General features: G+C 46.8%; 3 protein-coding genes and 1 long non-coding RNA gene across 5 annotated transcripts in view; 3 read left to right on the top strand and 1 right to left on the bottom strand.

Moving 5' to 3' along the window:
- Positions 1-1,739: 1,739 nt before the first annotated feature.
- Positions 1,740-7,973, bottom strand: COIL (coilin). Its single transcript, XM_063409322.1, has 7 exons — positions 7,723-7,973; positions 5,778-6,948; positions 5,377-5,463; positions 4,781-4,828; positions 4,079-4,154; positions 3,293-3,381; positions 1,740-2,101 (listed from the first exon to the last, which is right to left on the bottom strand). The coding sequence occupies exons 1-7, from the start codon at positions 7,971-7,973 to the stop codon at positions 2,006-2,008; spliced, it is 1,818 nt and encodes a 605-aa protein (XP_063265392.1). The 3' UTR covers positions 1,740-2,005.
- LOC134556889 (uncharacterized) lies at positions 2,109-3,158 on the top strand. The gene is made up of 2 exons (XR_010081952.1): positions 2,109-2,274; positions 2,901-3,158. It is a non-coding gene; the product is annotated as an uncharacterized LOC134556889 (long non-coding RNA).
- SCPEP1 (serine carboxypeptidase 1) lies at positions 7,957-20,892 on the top strand. Its single transcript, XM_063409325.1, is given in 14 exon segments — positions 7,957-8,010; positions 8,013-8,133; positions 9,092-9,237; positions 10,097-10,186; positions 10,878-11,033; positions 11,477-11,551; positions 11,773-11,845; positions 12,655-12,692; positions 12,870-12,998; positions 14,443-14,527; positions 15,267-15,380; positions 15,969-16,106; positions 17,418-17,581; positions 17,693-20,892. Coding segments are annotated over 14 exon segments (1,434 nt in total). The 5' UTR covers positions 7,957-7,971; the 3' UTR covers positions 17,759-20,892.
- Positions 20,893-22,506: 1,614 nt separating this feature from the next.
- Positions 22,507-25,658, top strand: part of RAB11FIP4 (RAB11 family interacting protein 4) — a 101,961-nt gene continuing 98,809 nt past the window's right edge. The window contains exon 1 of one of the 2 annotated variants that reach the window (XM_063410151.1): positions 22,507-22,804. In XM_063410151.1, coding sequence (XP_063266221.1) covers positions 22,661-22,804 — 144 coding nt within the window. In that variant the 5' untranslated portion in view covers positions 22,507-22,660. The remainder of the gene's footprint in view (positions 22,805-25,658) is intronic. The other variant, XM_063410149.1, reaches the window with a different exon arrangement.

The raw sequence follows: 25,658 nt of genomic DNA, 5'->3' as shown, positions 1-25,658 counted from the left end.
AAATAAATATATACCCTCACAGTTGTAGCTTTTGCTTCTGGAACATAGCACAGGATGTTTAGAGCTCAGATGAGCAATTTAAGTTCCTCATTGTCAAAGAAGGCTTGAAATTCTGGTTTGGACAAAGCCCAACCACTCCTGTTGTCAAAGAGACAAAGTTCTAACATAAAAAATTACTGCTACCATTTAAATAGCTACTGAAGTTATTACTCTGTTTTGCTTGCAAACACTTGAGAGCTTCCTGTGATTCTGAACTAAATGTAAAGGTCTGTTTGCCCAGACACTGCACATTGGAAGTGCCCTGCAGAGCCCAAGCAGGGCTCCAGAAGCACCGTGGGATAAATTTTACCTCGTGCTCCTGCCCCAGCAAAGGGGGTGGCCAGAGGCAGGAGAGCCCAGGGACAGACAGGCAGAAGGGAGGGCTGGTTCAGCGTTTCACCACCTCCTGGGATCCACCTGCACATTGTGAATTCCTCAGAGAAGGAGGTGGATGGGAAAGGGGGGCTCTCCCAAGGTCAGCTCCCTCCTCGCTGCCTGCCCTTGGTCTGATTTGAATTGAGCAGAGCTGCAGTAGCTTCACGCAAACTTGGTAACAACAGGTAAATAAAACTCAAGATTTTACCTTCAAAACACCTGTCTCGCCTGTTTGGCACAGCCAGAGTGACTCTGCATCCATTTAATTCAGGCCCAGAATGCACAGTAGGCAATGGAACAAGAGGAGCAGTGAAACACTTGCATTTGGCTTTTGCAACTTCTTAAGAATTAACAAGTGACAATTTCCCTTAGAAAAGCAATTTTTCCATTAATCCCCACTGTCTGAGCATGACTGCTCCTGTCTGACATCTTTTCATCCAGTTTGCAAGAACAGCCACACGAATCTAACTGAACTCTTCTCTAAAAGAACAAATCCTAGCATGAAATAATGGCATCTGACAAGAACCACGATGCACAAATTTATTTTACTCGTATAAAAGTGATTCCTTCACAAACAAAACATTTTAATAGGGCTGATGCAAAAATGCATAGAACTTCACTGGATTCATGCACTAGGTCAGAGTACATGACTGCTAAACTGTAATGTACAGATTTTTAGGTATTTGTATCTAGGGTTTGTTTTTTCCCATGTCTTCTCTGTAGGAGTCCACTGCCCAGGACAGGGATTATCTGGAAGGGTAAGACTTGCCAAGGCTCCAGGGGTACAAGGTGCCCCCTCAATGCCAATAATTATTAGAGCTGTCAGTGCAGTGCCTTGCCAGCAGCTGGTGCCCCATTCTGCTGCTGGAAAGGGGAGGAGAAAGGCAGCACAGAAACTTCAGCACTCACAGGGCAAGAGGGTTTGCTCTAAAACAAATAAAGGCTTTCATAGCCTACACAGATTAACACAGTGGGACACAATTGTGCCAAGGGTTCATGTTAAATTCCACTGGTTCCAAGCAAAGTTGACAGTTTACCAGTGAGTGCTATTTATCTGGCTCAAAATTACAGAAGCTCAAAATCCACAGGCTTTTCTGGACATGTTCAGGTGAACTCTTTAAGTAACTGCAAAGTCACTTAAACATAGCGACTTAAAACACTTAAAGTCACAAACTACAAAGCATTTGTATGATGCTTGGCAGCAGCAGAGGGAAAATTCTGCACATCAACAATACTAATAATTAATTTTCAAATGAAAGTGACCTCTGGCAGTTATACAGTTCTAGCCAAACCCAGACATTTAAATAGTTACTCACAGTACAACGTTGTGTTTTGTTTTTTAATCAAACCATTCCAGATCTGCAGCGTGCTACAGCAGGATATAAATATTCAAATCCAACAGATCTATATTAGACTTCCTATAATAAACAAAGTTTTCATGTATTACATAAAAACATAGCCTAAGGAGAAAAAAGTGTTTTTCTTTTGGCCTACTTCTTTTTAAAACAGTAATATTCACCAGTGCAGCTGCCACCCTCAGAACAGAAGGCAGCATTTCCCAGAACAAACCTGTGCAATTGTTCACAGTTTTTCACATCCTAGGTGTTCCATTTTCAACGCTGGATCCGTTAACTGGAGGCTCCACGATCAGTCTCGGCTCTATCAGCGCATCCCAGCTTTCAGTGATCTGAAAACAAACCACAGGCAGCTTTGAGCAGGTGCCAGCAACACCAGCAGATGCAATTTCTGTGCTGTTATGCTTTTGCCTAGACCTGAACAAGATCACAGCTCCTCCTGTGAGTCACTGATCCTACTGATGAACCCCAACCCGCCTGATGTCCTGGATAAGGAGAGGTGCAGGTAAGAACAACAGTGATGAAATGAAAAGCTGGCAAGAAAGGATCTCAGTGAGACATGATGTTACTTACTAGCCAAAACAAGAAGTTTGATGGGTGGCTGTGACCCCAGTTAAGAGTAATGTGCAAGGATTGATTATTATGACGTAAACATGCACATTCTTGCCAGAAAGGAACAATTATTTTTGCTTCCATTGATTCAAATCAGATGCATGATTAGAAAGGGCAAGTCCCTGAGGTGAAGAGAGGCAGGAGGCAGGGCAGGTGGCAGGACTCACAGCAGGCCTGTCTTAGGTTATGTAACCAAAAAAAAGTGTATTCTATTTCATCTGCAGAAAGCAGTTGGGGAGATGTTTTTTCTTTATCTCTTGTAACTCCAGGGGGAGGAGGGTGGACGCCTCCTGATAACAGCCCAGCTGTTAAACCAGGTGGGGCAGTGTTTGTGATCTCTGTCACCACTGCCCACCCTCGGGGATATCTTCTGTTCATGGGCCATTGAGGCTCACCAGTGACATCACACATTCCATCATCCCAGTGTGAGATGCTCCACCCAGTGGGGAGGAGCCAGCCATTCCTACCCAGATAAAAATGGGGACACAGGGACCTCAGCAATCCTGTTTTTTCCACAAGATTCCCACAGGAAGACTGGACTCATCTCACCACCACTGAACCCTGTCTACAGGGTCATCTCTACTCCTACAGAACCACATCTGTCACTCCAGGAGGATTTATTGGACTGCTTCCAACACCCTGGCCAACAGGGTGTCAGGTTGTATTCCTGACTCTATCAGGGCTTTCTAGGACTTTTGTTTGCTTGCTTGTTTTTTTGTATTACTGCACTTGCATTTTTAATATTCCTAGTAAAGAACTATTATTCCTACACCCATATTTTTGCCTGCAAACTCCTAATTGCAAAATTATAATAATTTGGAGGGGGGTGGTTTATATTCTCCATTCCAAGGGACATTCCAGTTTTCCCTGACAGACCCCTGTGTTTCCAAAGCCAGACAAGCCCCACGTACCCTGGTGTCCTGAGGCACCGCGTACTCGATCAGCTCCTCTCCGTCTGCAGACTGGTACACCAGGTCGAACTTCCCTGGCTCCTTAGCAACTGAAAAACCAAACAAGCACCTCAACGAGCTACAAACCAAAGGAACTGTAAATGTTCACCAAAAAAGCTGATCAAAACCAGTTTGGGTTTGGGGTTTTTTTGTGCTCAGTGTCTGGGTTCATAATTGTAACAAAAAATCTTGAGGTAAAACTGAATGCTACACAGCAAAATTAAGGTAATTATCTGACTACTCACATGAGAAAGTCAACAATATGTTGCTGGAATTTGAGAAAAATGCTCATATGACAATTCATTAATTCTGGTTTTAATGGCAACTGGAGGACACAGTTTGAGAAACATTCATCATTTCAGGTCTCAGGAATTGTACCTTGTCATTGCAGGGATTCATTTCCACACCCACTGAAGACATACCATTATGACCTCACACTTTCTCTGTAGCTCCATAAAATAATTTCTTTCAGAAAATGATACCATAGTAGAAGTGAGTTACTGACCACTCAAACTGACTGAAAAAAATTATTTTGTAAACACCCATGAGCATCTTTCAGTTCAACTGCCAGGGGTTAGAACTTTTCAATTTAAATAGACTTTTTGGGGAGGGAATGAGGAGGGCAGTGTGTTAAGAATGAACCCAAGGAAATTGGGAATACTCCTGAAAGATGAAGTGTTCTTTGGACTTCTGGTTTTCCAGGTGACAGCACATGACAACAAGCCCTTGGTGTCCCCAGGTACGTACATTGTGCTGCTGATGTTGAAAGGATCTCAAGTTCAATCTGCTTTTTTTCAGCATTCCAACCGATTATTTTTGCCTCCTTCACAAAGCAAGAAGAAAAGGATCAGGTAAGACACACTTCAGCACTGTTCCACTGGATAACTGTTCCCTATTTACAACCACTGTGCTACTTGATTGCTGTCAGAGGAAATAAGTATATTGGGCTATCAAATTTTCCAGTCTCCATGTATAAAATCTGCAAAGAATTAATGCTCAGTAATCTGTAACTACTGGCATCAATAAATCAGTTACTCATTGTCACCACGTTGCAGTTTCAATCAGGACTTGCCCAGAAACCAAGTTATTTGAATTAGCAACAAAATTTTACTTGCACCAGTTTTAAGAACTTGCCCTGACTTCAAATAGCAGTAGACTCTAATACAGCTCCATTTTTCTACTTGAGGGTCTGCATTTTTTTGTCATCTTTAAATATTAATGATTATTAATAATCCTTGTAGTTGGTGGTTTGGTTTTGTTTTTAAAAACCAGCTACATCTTTCAAATTTTGAATTAGTTTTGGCTTCTAGAGTTTTGATTTTTACTCCTGCACAGGAGTAGCCTGTGAAGTCAACTGGATGCAAGGAAAAACACTGCACAACATCAAAATATCTAAGCCATACCTATCATAGTTCTGTGAGTGAATGAAGGGAGAAAGAAAACCAGTACCTTATAGTCTGACACTTCAGGACTGTAATTATCCGTTAGTTCCAGGCGCTGTTGAAAGAAATACAAATAACAAACTGTAACCATTCCCAATCTTTGATGATTCCACCTACATCCAGACAGTTTCTCCAGCAAGAGAAAAGTTCCAGAGCCCAATCTCCTACTCCTGGAACACAATGCCAATCATGGTCTCAGGTAGACTTCCAGGACTTGCTGCTCCAAAGGATTTACGTTCAGGTCAGGCTTTGAGAAGATCAGGGAGATGGATCCCAGTCTCCTCAACCACAGAGGTTTCATCTTCATTTACTTTTTTATTTCACAGTGCAGTGTAATTGTTTGTATGGTAAGACTTGCAGTAACATTTACATGGAAAATCACATTGAAATGACAGCAGAGACAGCATTTCTTATGTTATACAAATACAGAAAGTCTAAAGAAATGCACTTAATTTCTGTATATGCTCCAAGCATTTGTAAAAATCAAAGCCAGGCTTTACAACAAGTGAATTTCTTAGAGAAACTATTAGGTCAGGAACTTAAGATCGGACCAAATGAAGCAACTTTAACCTACTAACATTCCGTATTTCCAGAATTCTTTACCTTGAAGGCAATTCTTTCTCCCACTTGGGGTGGAGCAGCTAGAAGGGGTAACACACTGTAGTCTCTTTTGGGGCTCTCCATGGGATTCTGTGAAACAAAGAGTAACCCACTGATTTAATTACTGTATCAGTGAAAACAGAAGACAATGTTCACGCTGTATGGATTGCAAGAAGCCCTGAGAAGAGCAAGGTACATGCTCTGCTTTTATATATATAACACAATCACTTTATTGTTGTTTCACAAACACGTCTCAGGCTGACAAATGGAATTACAGTAAATAAAAGCTCAGCCTTTATCCCACTGATCTTTTTCTGCTGTTATGAATTACTGTCATCCTATGGATTCTTTGTGCAGTTCAAGCTGCCAGAGAAAGGTGACCTCTGCCTGTGTCAGTCACTCACCTGGATAAGGACAGAAGTGTTTGTCGCAGCTTCATTTAACTGCCTCTGTTTCTGGCCTTCACTGCTGTAGTTATAGAAGAAGCCAGGGTTTGCTCCTCTCCCGTGGCCCCTCATCATCCCACGAAACCCACGGCCCCTAGGTGCTCTCCAGAAGTTCTCCTCTCCCGTTCCATGCCCCCTTCCACGGCCAGGGCTGGCAAATGTTCCTTGGGCACTGGCTGGCAACTGTTTAATGCAGTTCCTTACCATGGAATTACCCAGTCCAGCACCTGCTGCAGACTTTTTAATGACAAGTGTGTCTGAATCTGAACTATCAGAGTCTGAGGAGGAGCTCTGTGCTTTGGGAGCCTTGGTGCTGGCTTTTACAGCCACCACATGGTTTGGCACCGGTTTTTCCTTCGCGGTGCTGTCTTGTGCTGGTGTCACCTTCTCGTCCTCTGTACTTGAGTCAGAATCTGAACTAGAAGACTGGGGCTTTTTAGCATTTTTACTGATTGCAGTCTTAGTCTTTTCAGTGTTAGACTTTACAGTCACTTTATTAGTTTTCACATCAGAATCTGAAGCAGCTTGGTATTTGTCTTTGGGAAATGTCACCACTACAGGTTTATGGGAAGATTTATTGTCCTTTACACTTAACTCACTGCTGTCACTGTCAGACGATGTGCTGGAGGAATCTGAAGCTCCCACCCTCTTTTTCCTGGACTCTGTTGTGATCTTTTTGGTGCTATTTTTACCAGAATTTAGAGAAAAGTTCTCATTTGCCTGTTCTAAAGCCATCTTTACTGCAGCAACCTCTGTCTGCTTTTCATCCTTCTTTTTTGTTGCCAGCTGCTTCTCCCTCTCTGTTTTTTTCATCTTTTTAGAATGGGAAGTAGAGCTCTCTTCCTTACCTTCTGTGTGTCTATTTCTTCCCCTGACTTCTTCCTTTCTCTTCCTTTTCGTGTACCTTTTCTGAGAGTCCCAAGTATCTACAGAGGTCTCTTCCCTACAAGGAGAATACTCAAGCTTATGCTTCTCCTTTTTCTTTTTCCTTTTATGCTTGCCTTCATTCCTAGAGAATTCTTCTTCATCCTGCTTGTGTCTGTGCCTTTTTTTGTCTTCTTTTGTTGTGTAAACAAAGTCATCATCTATTTCTTCATAATCATCTGCAACTATGTCTTCCAATTTTACTCTGTTAAAAAAAAAAAAAAAAGGTCACCGAGCATGTTCTAGGAGAACTCAGCCAAGTTCCCCTAGAGTGAAGATGCTGCAGCTCCTCGCTGGACAGTCCGGAGCCCTCCCCTGCAGGCACAGGCTCCCCTCCCATCTTCGGGAACACTTCCACCTGCTTGGCTCCCTCCATCCCTTCTGGACACGCTGGGGTGTCTCAGGCTTTGGGATCAGTGCCCGTGGAATCACCCGGCTCCCGCTCCACCGCCCAGGGAAGGAGGAGCTCAGTCCCCATCCCTGTCCCGCCAAGCCCATGCGGGATCCACAGAGTCCCAGAATGGGTCAGGCTGGCGGGGACCACAGCGGGGTCATCTGGTCGCACCTCCCTGCCGAAGCAGAGTAATCCCAGAGCACAGGGCTGTGCCAGAGGGCTCTGGAATATCCCCCGTGAGGGAAACTCCTCTGGACAGTCTGTCCCAGCTGCGGCCCCTGCACAGGGATGCAGCTCTTCCTCATGGTCGGGTGGAACCTCCCGGGCATCAGCTCCTGCCGCTGCCGTGTCCCAGGAGTGGGCACCACCGGGCAGGGCCCGGCCCGGCCTCCGGCACCGCCTTTGGATACCCACAGACACCGAGGAGGGCCGTGTGTGGGGCTGACCCCGATCCCGCTGTCCCGGTTCCAGTCCTGACCTCGCGGTCCCAGTCCTGCTGTCCTAATCCCGGTCCGGATCCCGCTCTCTCTGTGAGATCCCGCTGTCCCTGTCCCTGTCCCTGTCCCGGTCCGGTCCGTACCGTACCTCAGCGAGTCGTTGTCCCGCACGAGGCGCGCGCTCTCGGCGGGCGGCAGCAGCGCCCCCTGGAGGAAGAGGCTGAGGCGGGCGCGGCGGCTGAAGCCGAAGCGATGGCGGATGAGGCTGAGCAGGTCGGTGACGAGCCGCGCCTGGCCCGGCTCCAGCAGCAGCCAGCACAGCGCGCAGCCCGGGCTGGCCGGCGGAGGGTGATCGAACACCAGCCGCAGCCGCACCGGGCCGCCGCCGGCCGCCATCATGGAGGAGGAGGAGGAGGAGGAGGAGGAAGGGGCGGAGGGGCGGGCGCGGCGGGCGGGGCCGCCGGGCGGGGCGGGGCCGGTCCCGTGACCGCGGGAGCTGAGGGAGCCATGGGGCCGCTCCGAGCTGGGGTCGCGCTGTCCGCGCTGCTGCTGGCGGCAGGTACGGGACGGGACGGGAGCGGGGCCTCCGGGCACGGCGCCTCCGGGCACGGCGCCTCCGGGCACGGCACTCCTGTGTCCCGCTGCCGGGCAGAGCCCGGGCTGAGCCGCGGGAAATTCCGCCTGCCGGGGTGGCAGTCGGGAGGGACGAAGAGGGTGGCGGGAGGCCCGGCGGGAGCAGCAAACCCTGGCCACTGTGGCTCGGAAAAGCCTGATTGCTCTCACTCCAGTGCGCCGTTTCCTTCTGCCCTGATCCCTGAGATAAAGATCCCTGACACGGAGTGCCAAAGGCCTGTTCCGTGTCCGAGATGGACAGCAGAACGACCGTGTAAGGTGACCAGACTTCACGGACTTAATTGAGTTGAAATTCTATTTTGGATTCCTTTCGAAGTGCTCCTGTGTCTGTGTGCATCTGCCCTCCTTGCGGTGTGTGAAGCGGTGCGGTCTCCGCAGGCTCCCAGATCGCAGCGCTGGGACGAGCTCAGTTGCTCGGGCCATGCAGCAAATAACGCCGGGGCTGCGGGTTCGATCCCCGCCCGGAACGGTTCCCTGAATGGTTGGACTCGGACTTGTGGATCCCTTTCAGAATATTCTGTGATCCTTGTGGAAATTGCAGCTGGTTATGGGAGTTATTCCATTGGGGTTACTGGGGTTGTGCCTTCAGCCCAGGCCTTCAAAACACTTCAAGAACAAATCATTCCAGCGATGGGTCTGTTTCCGGCAGCATCTCTAATACCAGGCTCTGATAAGGATGCACTTAATTACACACTTCATTCATTGACGATAACTCAGCTGTAGGTGGGGGTGTAAGTATAGGCAGGTTTCTTATTGTAATTTTTTTTAATAGTAGTAGCACTTCTAATTATCACACCCACGATTGAAATGTAGTGTTTTGGAACAATTGGAAAGCCCAAAGCTGAGCCTTTTAACCTAGCTGATTGTTTTTATTTCCTCTCAAGGTGTAGTTCTGAGGCAGCCCCGAGAGCCTAAAGAGCTGTGGGGATATGTGGAGGTTCGGAGCAAGGCCCACATGTTCTGGTGGCTCTACTATGCAAATAACCCAACCCAAGACTTCACAGAGTTACCTCTTGTTTTGTGGCTCCAGGTAAGGTTTGGTTAGAGACACCTAAGCAATAATTCTTTCTATCTGTGCCTGGTTCAGTCTGATATCTGATATTGTGCAGCTCTACAGAAACAGGATTCAAAACTGCCTGGTTCTAAATGTTTCGCTTTGTGGATGAGGTGTTGGGGTTGGGAAAAACAAGGATGATTTAATTCTGCAGTTGTGAGGTGTCCTCAGCTGCTCACCTTCCATCAAGTTCGAGTGCAATAACAGGGATTGTTCTTACCTTTCATACAACAGTAGTGATTTTTGTGCATTGTAGTTTCACAACTCCTTTCCTGGAGAGTTTGAAGTCTAATGTTCAGAGAGAGAGAGAGTAGATAAAATAATCAGAGATTTAGGATGATTTCTAAATGGAAACAATCCCAGTTTAATAAAGTGGTGGCGTGTTCTCCACTGTACATTTTAGAAGTTAAGGTTGAATAGAATCACTTGAGGACTTGTTCTTGTTCTTTCTGGGTTATTTCATCAGAATGAAACCCACAAGCTGTCCATGCTGATTAAGCTAATGGCTTGCAAACTTTTGCACTCCATATTCAGGGATTAAGGTTTGGAAACTGTGCTCACATAGCAGGCAGCTCACCAGATGCTCCCACAAGTCGGTCACTGCTTCTCTGTTGAGTTTTTGCTTTCAGAAATGGCATGTGTGTGCATAACCCAAGACCATGAGGAACAGAGCCTGCTCTGCAAATTAACATGTAGGGCAAAAGCCATTTCTAAAAATTTACAATCTGTCATTCTACTTACTGGCTGGCTTGTATTCTTCCATCTGTCGTATCTAAGCCATGCTGCCTTTTAACATTTGGTCTTTTAACTTTTGTCATTTGGTATTTTCCTGCAGGGGGGTCCAGGATCTTCAGGCTGTGGATATGGGAACTTTGAAGAGATTGGCCCATTAGACAAAGCAATGAAACCAAGAAATACAACCTGGGTACAGTAGAGAGTTCAGCTTCTAACTGCTAAATACAAATGTTTGTTTGCTTGTATGATCACTACACAAAAAAACACAGAACAGTTTTTCATTTAAAATTCGGTTGAATTATAATATTTCAAGTTAGAATATTGTGGTTAATAAATCAGCTTATAGGAATAGCCTTGTTTAGAACTGAGGGGCAGACATATTAATTTGATGAAGTATGTGTGGTCTTCCATGAAATTGTGAAATGCAGATGTTTGGGAAACAGAGAGCAGGGAAATTGTAGAAAGTGTTATTTCAGATCACAGCTTCATTATGTGCAGTCACAGAGCTTTTTCTGGGTGGCTGGCAGTGTAAAACCTATGGCTTGTAATTACAGGTCCAGTATGGCCTTCAAGGGAAAACAAATTACAGCTGCCTGTGAAGGTGGAAGTTTAATTAGTGCAATATATTGTGCTCTGAGCTACCAATAGTCTGAAGTATTCCAGAGTTCCCTAGGTGACCTGCCCCTGGATCACTGGGACTTTCTGGGTGTATTTCTGGTTACAGATTGGGAAAATTGAAGGACTTTATATTGCACCTAATTTTTCTGCAACTTTTTTCAGTGATTTGCTGGCTCAGTTAATCATTTGTGCCATCAAAACTAATTTTTTTTTTGCTGGTGCTGAACTGAGGTTTTATACAAACCTTCCTTCTGCTTCTACAGCTGCAGGCAGCCAGTATCTTGTTTGTGGATAATCCTGTGGGCACTGGATTCAGTTATGTGGATGATTGTAGCTTGTTTGCCCAAAACCTTACCACAGTGGTTTCTGATATGATGGTTTTTCTTGGAGAATTCTTCAAGTGTAGAACAGAATTCCAGGTAAGTGAATTGAATTCTTGTATACTGTTGTATTTTTCTCTACTTTTGAATTAAATTCAAAAAATAATTAGGGAACAGACTTCCAGATAAGCAGTGTTTTTCTGCAGGCAAAACCTAATAAGTCTCTTATTTTCCACATTTCAGAAGTTGTATTTTGATTTTGGGGTTAGTTAGATAAGCAATGGAGTGGATTATGGTGTGTTGAGTGATCTGAGCAGCATATGTAGGATCACAGCTACTTACAGCTCCAAAATACTTCAGAACCAACCCCAGCAAACCACCAGGATGTTATGAAAACCTTGTGTGCTGCTTAAAATAAGAAAAGCATTAAATGTTTGATGGTGAGAGGTGAACAGCCTGGGTTCTGTGGGATGTGGGAGATGGTTGGAGGTATCTTCTGCCCTCTGCCCAGCGAGTTCCTTGTGTGGCTTTTCTCTCCCCAGACCATCCCATTCTACATATTTTCTGAATCTTATGGAGGTAAAATGGCTGCTGGGGTTGCTTTAGAGCTGCACAAGGTGAGTACTTGGAGGATATAGTTCACTTTTCACTTTAAAACCTGGAGTTCTACAAGTACTTCTATTTTCTGGAATAGACTGTCCTTATTGCCTAATTCACAATGCTACTTACTTTTTTTTTCACTTAAAGAAAACTGGTTCTAGAGTAATGAATAGCTAACTAAAACTTGATTCTTGGTTTGGTTTTTTGTTTTGTTATGTTTTTCCTCTTATTCACAAAGGCTGTTCAAAAAGGGACCATAAAGTGCAATTTCATGGGGACTGCTCTTGGAGACTCCTGGATTTCTCCTTTGGGTACGTTTAAACTCCTCAGACTGTGGATGATTTGTTGGTGTTGTTTTGTTTTGTTGGATGTTGTAATCATTCCATGAGTGCCTAAAGTCAAAAATGCCATCCCTGCCTTAAGTGAATTAACTCTCTAGTGAGTCTGGTAAATCAAAAATAAATACTCAGCCTTGCAAGCTGTGACTGAAGAGTCTCATTTAGATTAGGAAAAGTCAGAGAGCAAGGTCAGTGAGGAGCACACTTGCATCTGGAATGGAGGGATGGTGAAATGTCCCTACACATCTCCACAGCCTCTGAGGTGTTTTGTAAGAGTCCTGTGCTTAAATGTGGCCACCAAATGATTCACAAGGCTGCAAGTGAGATTTGTGTCTGGCAGAGGACAAAAAGCAAATAAAAAGGTCCTTCCGTGGGATTGGCAAGGGCAGGCTTCACAGATTCCCTGCAGCACAGGACAATACCAAGCAAGCTCTTATCTGTCCGCCATCAGATCCTTGAGGATTTACAAACAAAGTGGTTATAACGCAGCTTTGTTTTATATCTCAGTTGTTCCCTTGTGACTTTTCAAACAGATCAGTTTAGATAATTTCCATCCTCTTGTTATGCCTCTGCCCATGTTCTGGCAATGTGCTGCAACGCTCTGGGGGGGACATTTTGGTAAAAACATGTGGGTTGCTTTAAATAAATTTCACTGCTTAACCCATAGGGGGTTAATGATGGTGCAGGATTTGTAAAGAACCTGCTCTGTGGCACATAACCTGAGGGTTAAACAGAGCTGATTAATTCACCTCCATTTATTGAAATCTGTTCCATTTGTTTAGACTCTGTGCTGTCCTGGGGGCCCTACCTTTACAGCACTGTAAGTACCTCGAACTCTTGGACCTCACCTGATCCCTTGTGCTGCCTTACAGTACAAATGGGTGTTGAATTTAAGATTACCTCTTGGCCTGAATAAAACCTCCAAAGCATGGAGGCTGTTAGCAATGAGTGGAATGTGGAATTTCAATTGAAACTGTCTTTTGTGTTTGTCTTCCAGTCTCTCCTTGATGATAATGGTCTAGCAGAGGTGACTGCTGTTGCCAAAGAAATAATGGATGCAATAAATAAAAATCAGTATGGGCTGGCCACCGAGCTCTGGGGCAAGGCTGAAGGAGTCATTGAAGAGGTGAGATCTTTGACTAACATTAAGAATTAACTGCTGCCTGGGGAAGGCACATGATTTCAAGTTATCCTTTCTGTGAGTGCTGAGCTGGCATGAATTCTCCAACCCTCTGCCCAGTCATTTTTGCCAGGATTTGTTTTATCCCAGTGCTGATATAAAGGAATGTTTGCTATGCCCCGCTGGGTGAGTGACAGAGAACGTGGGCAGGACAGCCCTTGTGGTCTTCCAGTATTGCACTGGGTTTCAGCATACAACTAGTCCTCTTAATTTCTACAGTTTCAAATGAAATAAACTATATCTCCTGGAAAGCTTTGAATATTGAAAACTGCATCCAGCAAGGCACAAATTTGAAATGCACACATCTCTATTTGAAGAACTACAATAGGTGCACAGGGTGGAAAGGAACCTCAGCTTATGGTCTGTTCCTGTGGGTCACTGCATCTCGTTACTTAGAAAGTTCCAGCATAAAAGATTGGTAAAGTTTTGCTTTTGTTTCTCCTGTTAAAATCTCATTCTTTGTTACATCTCATTCTTTAGTACATGTAAGGCTCTGGCTTTCCTTGGACAGAAAGGCTAATCTGGAGCCACTTCCTTTTTTTTGCTCTTTTTTAATTTTTTTTTTCCTTCTGTGTTTCATAACTGACAGTGCCTTGCATGTTGTTGGTTTCACTTCTTGCTGTTTGGAAGGAACTTTTGGTTCCTGTTTTACTTTTCAAATCTGCTTTACTTCCCCTCTCAGTTGTGATGATGCTGGCAAGTGAAACACTGCAGTTCTTCTGGGGTTGCTGTTGTGAGCTGATTCTGACCTAAGCATCAGAACTTTAAAAATTCAAAAATCAAGTAAAGCAAGGCTTGAAGAATCTGGAGTGACTTCTGTAATGGCAGCACTGCTCCCATTTGTCCTTGGATGCAGGCAGCCTCTGTCACTGCATCAGAGCTGCCAATCTGCAATGCTGGGGCACATCCAGCTGTCAGCAGATCCAGAAGAGGGGTGGCTCATACCCTTCACCACGTTTTTGAGGAAGCATTCTGGATTTTGGAGGATTGCAGGTTGGAAGGATGTTTCCTGAGAGCAGTACCAGAGCAGACCTGGCGGTAGGGGCTGTCTGAGGGCATCACCTGGCACTGCAGCTCTGTCATGAGTAATGCAGGGTAAGACTTCCTGCAGCTTCACATCTGCTTCAGAGGAGTAAATAACATCTCTGGCATGACCCATGTGTGAGCAAAACAGGCTTGAGGAATCTCTTTCCCACTTCCTACAGCAAATGTAGAACTGAAGTTTTTCCACAAGTATCTTCCTGGTGTGCAGGTAAAGTGACAGGTCACAGGGTCCTGAATTTAGGATTTACTCACCTCTTTTTTTTTCCTTCTTCTTTTCAGGAAAGGCTGTTCTTCGTCTCTGAGAAGTGTTTCTATTAGTGTTACTGAAATTATCTTGTGTTTTCAGAACACAGACAATGTGAACTTTTATAACATCTTGACTAAGGAGGTTCCAGAAGTGAAATCAGATGAACAAGAAAATCTCCATTTCAGTAAGTTGTATTTAAATACTTAAACTTCTGAGGCCCTGTGTTTCAATTCACATACCTTCAGCTTTGGCAGTGGAAAGAGCCTCAGTGTAGCACATCCTTAAAATGGATCTTGATATTCTCCCAAGCAGAACTTGTTTGCTGTTGCATAAATAGAGACAGATAGGAATGTGGAACAACCCTATAGATGACACCTCCACCTATACATCCTGCACAAATTACAGCAAGGAAGCAGTCAGTGTAATTGCAACATCATTTTATGATCTTTAAAGTTACTTCCTCTTACTGTCATTCATTTCTGTCTTTAAGACAGGACACGGAAGTGTCTCATCAGTATAAACAGTCTGATTAAATTCTTGCTCCGTGATTTTTGTGCATCCATGTGAAAACCACACGTGTAAAGTTTCTTTCAAGCTCTTTTCCTGTTGGCCTCGTAAAGGAAGGAAATTAACTCCTGAAAGTAAAACATTGCAGCTCAAAAATAACTAGTCTGTTGAGAAGAGCCAGGTGGTTAAAGCAGAAGCTGATGCCCAGAAAAAGTGCAGTGTTAGCCAAAGGTAGGAATGGATGGGCTCTTCCTGTATCATCCAAATAAGGGTTGACTTCAGTGGTTTCTAATACAAGTAAGCCAATCTCTCTCTGTGGTGTTGCATTTTCATTAGAAAAGGGTTTGTTGGCCATGACTGGCACTGAAATTGTTCTCAGGATGGTGTCTTAGGTCAAGGTGTGTTCTCTCTTTCAGTGCGGCTTTACCAGCGCCACGTCAGAAAGATGCACCAGAGCAGCCTCGAAGAGCTGATGAATGGGCCCATCAGGAAGAAGCTGAGGATCATTCCTGACTGTGTGAAGTGGGGAGGTACCTTCCTGTCTGCTGGTGTGCTCCTGTATTGCATCCTGTAGGATAATACTCTGGCAACTAGTCACATTCAATTGTTGTCATCCATGGGGCCAAGGAGGGGATTTGTTCTCAGAAATGAAGATGATGTGGGGCAGGTCTGTGGGAGCAGGTGTGGTTCTGGTTCTGATTCTCCTGCTTGTGTCTATCTTTAGCCAAGTAAATAAAAATGCAGGGGGAGGGAGGAAGATCCTCTGTATTTCAGGAACTAGTTTTTGTCTCTCATGCAATCTTGCTGAAATTCCTGTCAGCTTTTCTGTGCCAGAGGTTTGGTGTCATGTAATGATGCATCTTATGGAGGAGGGGGTGTAAAACAGGCTTAAAGGCTGATAGGATCCAGAAACTACAGCACTGCCTGTGACCTCCAGTGGGAGCACAGCTGCAGTCTGGTCCTCCTGTTCCTCAAACTGATAAATCACTGGTGCCACTTTGGGCTAGGACTGGTTTCTGTGCTGTGAACTCCATTTTAAAGCCTTAACTCATGCTTCTGTCCCAGCTTGGGGATGACGTCCTTCATCACTTAAAATTTGTCTCTCTGGTTCCAACCAGGTCAGTCCAGAAAGGTCTTTGAGAACATGGCTGAGGACTTCATGAAACCTGTCATTGATATTGTTGATCAGCTTTTGGCAGCCAATGTCAATGTTACAGTCTACAATGGGCAGCTGGACCTCATTGTTGACACCATGGGTGAGGAAATTCTTGACTGGGGATGGAAATAGAACATGTGATGAGTAGAATGTGGAGCTTTCAGTATATTGGTACCCAGGTTTCTCCAATCTCCTGTGCAAACCTCTTACCTAACCAGCAGTGCTCAAATACTACAATCATAAATGAGCAACATTTAGGATATTTTGCTTATATCCCTGTGAGAGAGGCAAAGCCTTTACCTCCATTATACTGTTGAGAAATAGATCTGCAACATCAGTAATTGCTTGTTTCAGTGAAGCTAATAATTCACTTAATCCTCCTGGATAGGCACATAGATGTGTGTGTGCTCATTCATAGGCAAAGAATGCAGGTAATTAATGAGGGAGGGTGCAGTGGACGAGTGATCACACCTGCTCTCAGTGTAGGCTCCTGCACTCCTTGGGCTTTGTTTGTTGCTTGCAAGATGTGGTTTGGTCCAGGGGCAGTTTGGGAGCCAGGCCAAATGCTGCTGAAATGCCTCACAAGGCTGCTGTGCTCCCTTCCACTGCTCTTTTCTCACTGATTTAAAGAATCTGCAGTGACAGACTCCACAAACACCTTCCTGTGTTGTGAAAGGCTTTATTCCTTGTATGTCTCTGTCCAATTAGATATTCAGATGCCTTTCATGAAAAACACAGCAATCAATAAACTCAGGAAACACAGTATTTAGGCTGTCAAAACAGATTAGCAGTTAGTGGTACTCCAGTTTATCAAATTTTGGTCTAAAATTGAGCTGTAGTAAACATGTGAATTCTTCCAGCAGTCCACAGGTAGGCTAAAGCTTTGTCCCCTTTGGAGTCCTGGAATTGATCTTGTTGCTGTCTTGACCTCCACCTTCTCTAGCAGCACCTGGAAACAGAAAGCCTTTCCAGTCTCCCCTCAATGAGTGTGTAACAAACAGAGAAACAGTGCCTCTTCTGATTTCCAGGAGGGGAACTTGGTATGGCTCATCCTTCTCCATGGCAGGACATTCAAGGTGTTTGAACTGCAAAGTGAAATATGTTGGAATTTCTAGGGCTGCAGAGCCTCCAGGAAGCACATCTTCAACTTGTACAATCCTAAATCCATTTCATACACACCTTCACTGTTTACTTATTCCCTTCTCCCCCCACTAGTTTGTTTCAGTTTGTCCTGAATTTCCTAGGCATAAAAAAATTTCAGGATCTGAGCACACAGACTCTGAGCTAACCCTGCTGTACTGGTATCCAGTACAGGGAGCATCCAGCTGAGCTGGACTCCCCAGCTGCTGTGGAACCAAGGATGGGTAATTTCCAAGTATTGTTAATCAGTGCTGTCTCTTATCTCCAACAGGCCAGGAGGCATGGATCCGCAAACTGAAGTGGCCTGATCTGCACCAGTTCAGCCAGAAAAGGTGGAAGGCTCTGTATGTGTCTCCAGAATCCACTGAGACAGCTGCTTTCCACAAGGCCCATGAGAACTTGGCTTTCTTCTGGATTCTCAAGGCTGGGCACATGGTAAATAATAAAGTCCTTGGGGTGGAATCAGCAAGAAGACTGAAGATGTGTGTGTAGGTGCTGTCTGCTTCCTTACAGCAGCTGCTGATCCTGTGCTTTTCTCTGTGCTAGGTACCAGCTGACCAAGGAGAGATGGCCCTCAAAATGCTCAGGATGGTGACCCAGCAGCAGCACTAGGGCACGGGAGGTCAGCTGGCCTGGCGTCCTGCCCAGCACTGGGGCTCTGGAGGAGTGTCAGTCTGGGATCCTAAGCCAAAGAAGGCATGGTTGGACACACAGCCTCCCTCATCTTACTGATACTGTGCAAAAGTGCTGGTGGAGAGGATTTTTTTCCTTGAATGAGTTATTGCTTTTGATCTTTTAAGCTGCGATTTGCTGCCTTAACACTGTTCATAAATGACTCTTCCAGAGGGAAGTCCCCTGTCAAAGAACAAGCCCTGAACCTTTGCCTTGGAAGGGTTTTGTGCTCTTACCCTTCCCTGAATACACCCTTGTCTGTTTGCACACCAAGAGTAAAACTGATTTGACTTGATTTGCTTTGTGTTCCTCTGGGAGAGCCAAGTGCTTCATGAGGCTGTGGAATGTTCCTTCCCTTGTCCTCAGGCTTCTGCTTGAGTACCTGGCTGGATTACAAACTGAAGACATGGAAATGCCAGGACAAAGGACCTGCCCTAGAGGAATCACAGCCCATCTCATCCTGCTGAGGTGCCTGAATTGGGATCCAGGATTCTTCAGACTTCCTGTGCTATGGAGAGAGAAAAACATCCCAGAGGAGGATTTGACCCTTTTCATCTGAGCATTTGTTTCTTATTTCCATTCTTAATGCCTGCCACTCAAACTTTGCCTTTCTCCTCAACACCTAAAGCACATCCAGCAGGAATTCCTGCTTTTCTGTATCCTGAAGCAGAAGGCCTGTTAATACCCTCTTGTACCAAAGAGTCCCAACAGACAGAAGCCTCTTAAAACCTTCTGGGTTTAGCCAGAAGGAAAGGAGCATTATTTGAGCAATAACAGCATAATTCTGAAAGATGATAGGAGCGTTTAAAAAAAGGATACACAAAATCTTGATCCATGTCTTAGAGATTTTTTTAAGTCTTGGAGAGAACTATTTTTTTGAATTTTTTTTTTTTGATAATCCATAGTCAAGAGGAGACTTGGTCAGACATCATGTGACTTTTGCTGTGGAGCATGAAGTAGTTGTTTTTTGTTGGTGTCTGATAGGAGGCACAACAGCTCCTTCCAGCTGTCAGAATCCTAAATAAATACCAACCTCTCAATTACTGCAGCCCCTGAAACTGTCATGAAATACCTGCTAGCATTGTCTTAGCATTGTGCCTCAGTTCTTGCTGTGTGGGCACACATGCAGTCACCCAGCAGCTGCACTACTGGCACAGAATCATCGCTTTCCTTTTTCATGTTCCCTCCTGCATTCTTGGAACTTTACCAATGGGAATCCACATTTTGTTTTTTAAAAACCTTTTTCAGTAAATAGTTCTAATTCATCTCTCTTCAGCATCACATTGATTTCACTGCTTGAAAGTGACATCTTTTCTGTTTTGACTTTTAGATAAACAAGAGGAGGTTGCTACCAGTGTTAAATTTACATATCTGCATTCTTGGAATATTTTTAAATATTTTGCCTAGCAAATCAGTATGTTTTTGCCTGGGTAATGCCCTGGTTTGGGCTGGGATAGAGATAATTTTCTTCCTAGTAGCTAGTATGGGCTATGTTTTGGATTTGTGCTGGAGATGTTGATAACACAGGGTGGTTCTAGTTGTGGCTGAGCAGTTCTGACAAAGCCTCTTCTGCCCTCACCAGTGGGAGCAGAAGGAGTTGGAGGGGACACAGCCAGGACAGCTGACCCTAACTGACCCAAGGGACGTCCCAGGCCGGGTGCTGTCATGCACAGTAGCACCACCACTAGCTGTATTTCAAGGTCTAGAAAGAAACTAGAGTGGCACGATGTAAAATATTTATTTTGCATAGTTCATGAGTCAAATGAAGAAGCTGCCAAATAGGTCTGATTAAACAAGTACTTAGATACACCAGTAAGGAAAATACTCCACTGGTGCATGTCCTACCTAGAAGTGGAGAAGCAGGGATGAGCAAGGAGCAGTGCCAGCTACACCACTGGAAATAAAAAACAACCTCCTGGATTCAGCCCTACAACCTTCACCTTGGCAGAGCAGCTGCCCAGCAAGCGTGGCACGTTTTTGGTTCACTATTGTGATTTTAGCCCCCCTGGGACACTCCCAGCTTTAAGATCACAGACCTTCACTGACAGCATCTCATCCCAATTCTCCCATGTTCAGTGCTATCAAATCATCTCCCTGATGATATTTGCTCGACACACTCAGCTGTCCATAATGACAGCTTCTACAACAGCTCCAGCTCTCTTATCAGCTTCATTCTAGTGCTTGCTGGCACTCAGGCTGCCTGTGACAGCTCTTGGGCTTCAGCACTAATTCCCCAAACCATAGTGTCTAAACCCAAATCTTCCCCTGCACCCACCCCTTCCAAATAAGTGCAAGATTGACACGGATTTTAATGCTGACAGTTTTGGTTTAAGTCCATGTTGCCCCTTACTTGCGCTGTCTAGACCAAGTTCCTTCATCTTCCAGCAGAAGATAAAGGAGAGTCAGTGGAAATTAACTGGGTTTCATGAAACTGAGCACAACCCTCTGACGTGTGGGAACTCCCCTCTGGTCATGACAAACAGGAATATTCTTTTATTTTTTCTTTCCTGCCACAGTATTTATTGTGACTCCACTTGTGGGTGTGCACAGCTGTCCACCTGCTCACAGAGAGGGGAGTCAGAGCAAGGAGTCACTGAGACAACCTCAGCAAATGAGGTGGGACAGTGACACTGCTGTGCTGTGAGCCTTTGAAGGGGCTGAACTCAGAGCAGTTAGACTGACAGGAGCTGATTCCACACAGGTGTCCTCCCACAGCTCTAAGGGGTACAAAGTTTTTGAATGGGTGTCATCAAGGGGTGTGCTGAGCTCAATCCCCAAGTAACCTGAAGAGTTCAAGGGTCTCAAGATAAAAGCTAAACATCCCCACATCTTAAGAATCCTGCTCTAACTAGACAGCTTCAGAGAAGTTTGCTGATCAAATATTCTGCTTCCCTTTTCCCTTTCACATCTCCTCATATCTCTTAAGAAATTTGTTGCTTCCCAAGGTTCATGTCTGATCTCTGCACTTTGATTTTTTTTTTCCCAGACTGGAAAGACCATTTAGTACATCAGTGAGGGAAAGGAGAACTCTTCCATGGGTTTTTTTTTGTAAAAATAAAGGAAGATCAAAGTGGCAGAGGCTCTGGAATCAGCTCCTTAACTATCTGAGGGTGGATATATGGGGAATTGCATTGCTGTCACTGTGTTGGTGATTGACAACTGACTTACAGGCTACAGGGCTGTCAAGCCAGCCTCTTTCCAAACCCTGAATTTGCACATAAAAGGGATGAGAGATTCATGCTCAAAGAAATAAAACTTCCTGAGAACACACTGGTTTCTACAAAAGAGATAAATTTGAGCAGCTTGCTCTGATCACAGAATTTTCAGGGTGGTAAAAGGGCCATATGGACCTCTCTTACTGCAAGAAGCAAATGAATGGAAACTGTCTCGATTCAAAACCTGCTGCACTTACATGGTCATTTTAGCTGGACAGCTTTATCAATCACCTACAGGCCGTCACTCAGTGATTAATGGTCACCTGCACTCAGCACCTACAGCAGAAAGCAGTGCTGGCAGAGGCTGTGAGTGCCTGAGCCTGACTCCCACAGCTCCCTCCTCCCCAGGAGCTGGACCCATCCCACCTGGTCTGGGGCACAGTGCAGAAACCAGAACCATCCCTGCTCTCCCCTCTGGCAGCTCACAGCTGTGGGCTTCAAAGGCAGTCCAAAACACTCTGGGGAGAAAGAAAAGGGGCACAGCAGAGAGATCAACTTCAAACCCAGCCATGGAGCACGGCAGTTGCAGGCGGTTTTAGCGAGGAATCCTGCACAGGCGGGGAGGGACATCCTTTCTGTCTTACCCGCTCCGTCCGGTTAAAGCGGGGCCAAGCCCGCCCTGCGGGATCCTGCCCGCGGCTCTGCCCGCACGGAGCGCGGGGAGCTCCGCTGGCCCTGCTTTGCCCTAATTCCCCCTAACTCTCTACACTCGGCTTTTCCCCTCTAGTCTGGAACTGTCCAGACCCAACTTTTTCTAATAAAAAATATTGCAGTGTGACTGGTGTTTTATCCGGGGCATCGGACCGAGGTTTGGAGCAGCCAAGGGGCTGCGAACGGCTCCGTCCGCCGCGGAGCCCTGGGGATGCCAGGCCGGCGGCGCCCCGGGCTGCTGCTGTTCTGCTGTCCATCCTCGCTCCCTGCCCGTTCCCTCGCTCCTCGGGCAGTTTCCCTGCCATCGCCGCTGCTCCCACATACCGTCCCCGATGATGCCGGAGTCCCCAGTGCCGCTGTCCCCGCGGTCCCGCTGTCCCCGGTCCCGCTGTCCCCCAGGTCTCTCTGGCCCCAGTCCCTCTGTCCCCGGTCCTGCTGTCCCGGTCCCGCTGTTCTCCGGGTCTCTGTCGCCGCTCTCTGTCCCCGGTCCCTCTGTGCCCGCTGTGTCCCGCCGGTCCCTCTGTCCCCACTCTCTCTGTGTCCCCCCGGTCTCTGTGTCCCCCCTCTCTCTGTGTCCCCCCTCTCTCTGTGTCCCCCCGTTCTCTGTGTCCCCCCGCTCTGTGTCCCCCCGGTTCTCTGTCCCCTCGCTCTCTCTGTCCCCTCGCTCTCTCTGTGTCCCCGTCCCGCCCGGCCCCGCCGGGGCCTCCCTGCTGCCCGCGGCGCCCCCTGGCGGCGGCCGCGCCTCCCTCAGCGCATCCTCCCGCTCTGCCCTATTGTTCTCCCGCCCGTCGCTCGCTCCCTCCCTCCGCCGGGGCTCGCGTCCTCCCTCCGCTCTCCTCCATCCCTCCCTCCATCCCTTCCTCCTCCTTCTCGCCGCCGCTCCCGCCCCGCTCCCCGGAGCTGATGTCACGCACCCGCTGAAGGCGCGGGCGATCATGGCTGCTGCGGCCGCGGCCGTGCCGCCGGCCTCCAGCTAATGCCCGCGATGGAGCCGGCCAGCCTGCTGCGGTTCCTGCGGAAGCTCAAGGAGGTTTTCGACGTGTGCGATGAGGATGCGGACGGGTTCATCCGGGTGGAGCACTTCGTCGCCCTGGGGCTGCAGTTCGGCCAAGGGGATGAGGTGAGTGCGGCGGCTCCCGGCCCCCGCGCAACTTTCACCTGCTGTGTGTGGGCACACGCCGCCCTGTCACCCACCTGCCCTCACCGCGGGCCCTTCGCGAGCCCGGGTCCGCCTCAGGGCAGCCCGGTCCCGCTCCTTTCGGCGTGGCTCGGACTGCCTCCGTTCCTGGGGGGTCCCAGAGCCCTCCCTTGGCGGCCTGGAGCCCCCTTCCCTCAGGGCCGTCAGCCGCCTTCCCCTTTCCCGCGGAGCCCTCCCCAGGGACAGCCCGGCTCCCTCCTGCCCCTGGGCTCCCGGAGCATCCCCCGGCCCTCCGGGCAGCCCGGACCCCTCAGGTACCGGGGCCGGTCGCGGTGCCTTTCGAGGGGTGTTTTTATTGTGCGTTTTGTCCGTCCGGGCTCCCAGAGCTCTGGCCGGGCACTGGGAGCGGAGGCAGCGCGGTGCCGGCAGTGTCTGGAGAGTCCGGGCAGCACTGCCCGGGCACCCCCAAACCGCCCGGGGATGGGGCGGCAGCGAGGGCTCCGTCCCTGCCTCCCTCCATCCCTGCCTCGCTCCAGCCCCTCAGTGACACAGCGTAAATCTGGAGTCGCGCCACCGGGCTCGGCAGAGGCGTTGCGTCAGCGGGACCGGTGTAAATCGTGACATCAGTGTGGATGGGAGCGGGATTCGGGCCAGAGGCAGCGAGGGCAACGCCATGCGCTGGTTGGAAACAGTTCCCTGCAGGGATTCAGTCAAGGGCTGCAGCTCCTGTGAAATGAACCAGCGAGAAACGCTCTCCTAGGAGAACTCCTGGGATGTTGCACTTTACTGTTCAATGCTTCACAACGCGCCCCAGCAACTCTGGGTGCCAGGGACGGGGAGTGAAGTTGGGACTACGACGAGGTTCGGAAAACCAGGGTCAAACAACCTTTTAAACTACAACAAAACAAATTAATGTGAGGAGCTAATAAAACGGTGATTTACAGAGGGATGCCAAAGAGGCAGCAAAGCCAGAGTGAATTCAAGTAATTGTTGGAGCAAATAGCTTATTTCTAGCTTGCCACTCGTAATGAAACACAGCTTGTGAATTAAATGAGGAAATCAGGAGACAGAAGGCTTTTTACTTATTACAGTTGTGCCTGAAGGGTACACACAGCTTTTCACCTCTTCTCTACCAGAGCCATCCAAAGTTTGGAGTCTACAAGTTCTTAATACTAACTTCAGTAGGGTTTGTAGGGCATTCAGCCTTTTCTGTTGTTTTTTTTTCTTTTTCTTTCTGTTCTCCTTTCTTGTGTGTGTGTGGTGTGTAGTCAACATGCTGAATTTTATTATTTCTGAAAGGTAACAACTCTCTGAAAACTGCCCAAGGCAAAAACGTTACAGCAAGGCAGCAGCTTTCCCTTCAAGCAAAGCAGTCCTTACCTGCATAGTCAAAATAATAAACTTTAATGTTTCTGGTTAACTTTTTTTTCTATTTTCTTTTTAATGGGCTTTTGAAACATCTGCTTCTAATAGGTTCTAGCAAGTTTGCTTGCAAGCTTTTGCATTGTCCTGCAAAGCATGTGGTTCAACCAGAGGAAAAAATGATTTGGTTGTATTGATTTGGCAGAGCCAGGAACAGAATCAGATCTCTAAAATCCTGAATTTAGAGCAGACCTGACTTGCTGTCAAGCACTGCTTGCAGATACAAACAGTTGTGGAACTCCTGCTTGTAGGCAGTTGGGCATTCTGGCCTCTGTTCTTCCCATCTGACTCTGGGCATTTAACTGAGTTGTCTCCATCAATCTTTCTCCATGATGAGCAACTGAACACTCAGAGGCTGTAACAGGACCAGAGGATGAAATAAATCCCTCAGAGATGCTTCTTTGTCTCCAGGACAACAGAAACTCGTAGCTGAGACTTTTGGTTCTGTGCTTGGGTCTGACTTTCCTCATGAATGGGGTGTTTGCGTTTGTGTAGAAATGCAAAGAAAGACAAGAAGGGCTGTTTCCAAAGCGACTTGACTGGATGGCATGTGCTCACTAGCTAAAGAAACACTTCACATAACACTGAGAAATGCCAAGAGTCGCTCACCATCTGGTTCCCTTTCACTGGGAGAAGAGTTGCAGTAGCAGCCAAGTGTCTGGAGCATTGTGAGTGACACGTTCAGCAAGCCCCAGTCCTGGCAGCCGATTGTGTGGATGTGTGTTTCAGGGTAGCGCCAGTTGATGTTTCATTACGCCAGATTCTGCTTAAACTCCACACTCAGTTTTCAGCAACAAGTGATGTAAGCTGAGCGTGTTGACAACTTCTGTCTGAGGCAGGTAAACACCTTTTGGAGGTGTGCAAACCATGCAGATGCTCACACAGTTGTGGTGAGGTCTGCTCATCACTGCATGAAGCAGTGTCACAATTGAAAGGGAGCTTCAGCAGCTAATAAAATGTATAAGCCAATATTAATTATTCATGTGAGTGGACAGTAATTCACTTAAGCCCAATGGTTTATTAGTGGTGTAGAACAGAAAGAGCTAAAAATGAGTTCACATATTTCTCATGAATAGATGAAAATTTCTGGCCAAAAGAAACTGTTAGAGGGAGATGTTTCTTGCTAAATTCAGTCATCAGCCCCATTCAGGGCTGAAGTTAAAGGCATCAGGCTGAAGTGGTGCCCCAGCAGTGGGCTGTGGCTGTGGCTGTGTAATGGCACTCCTGGTGCTTCACTCTGACTTGCTGTCAGATGTCTCCCAGGAGCTGAGGATGTCACACTCCAAACAGCCATTCTGCTGTAACCACTTCAGAAGTAGCTTCTCCTGTAATTTCAGGATTGTGATTTCACTGCCTCACAAGCTGGAGTCTTTCTGAGGAGTCTGAGTGAATTTCAGGCTCCTGACTGTAGTGT

The sequence above is a fragment of the Prinia subflava genome, chromosome 12 (genome assembly GCF_021018805.1).
Source record: "Prinia subflava isolate CZ2003 ecotype Zambia chromosome 12, Cam_Psub_1.2, whole genome shotgun sequence".
Lineage (NCBI taxonomy): Eukaryota > Metazoa > Chordata > Aves > Passeriformes > Cisticolidae > Prinia > Prinia subflava.
The sequence above is the reverse complement of the archived record's forward strand: the minus strand, read 5'-3'. Positions and strand labels throughout refer to the sequence as shown.

Coding starts and splice junctions, on each gene's coding strand:
- COIL (XM_063409322.1), bottom strand. CDS start 7,973: ATGATGGCGGCCGGCGGCGGCCCGGTGCGGCTGCGGCTGGTGTTCGAT. Junction 4,155..4,780: donor CTGAAGTGTCAGACTATAAG/GTACTGGTTTTC, acceptor TGCTTTGTGAAG/GAGGCAAAAATAATCGGTTG. Junction 2,102..3,292: donor CGGTGCCTCAGGACACCAGG/GTACGTGGGGCT, acceptor GTTTGTTTTCAG/ATCACTGAAAGCTGGGATGC.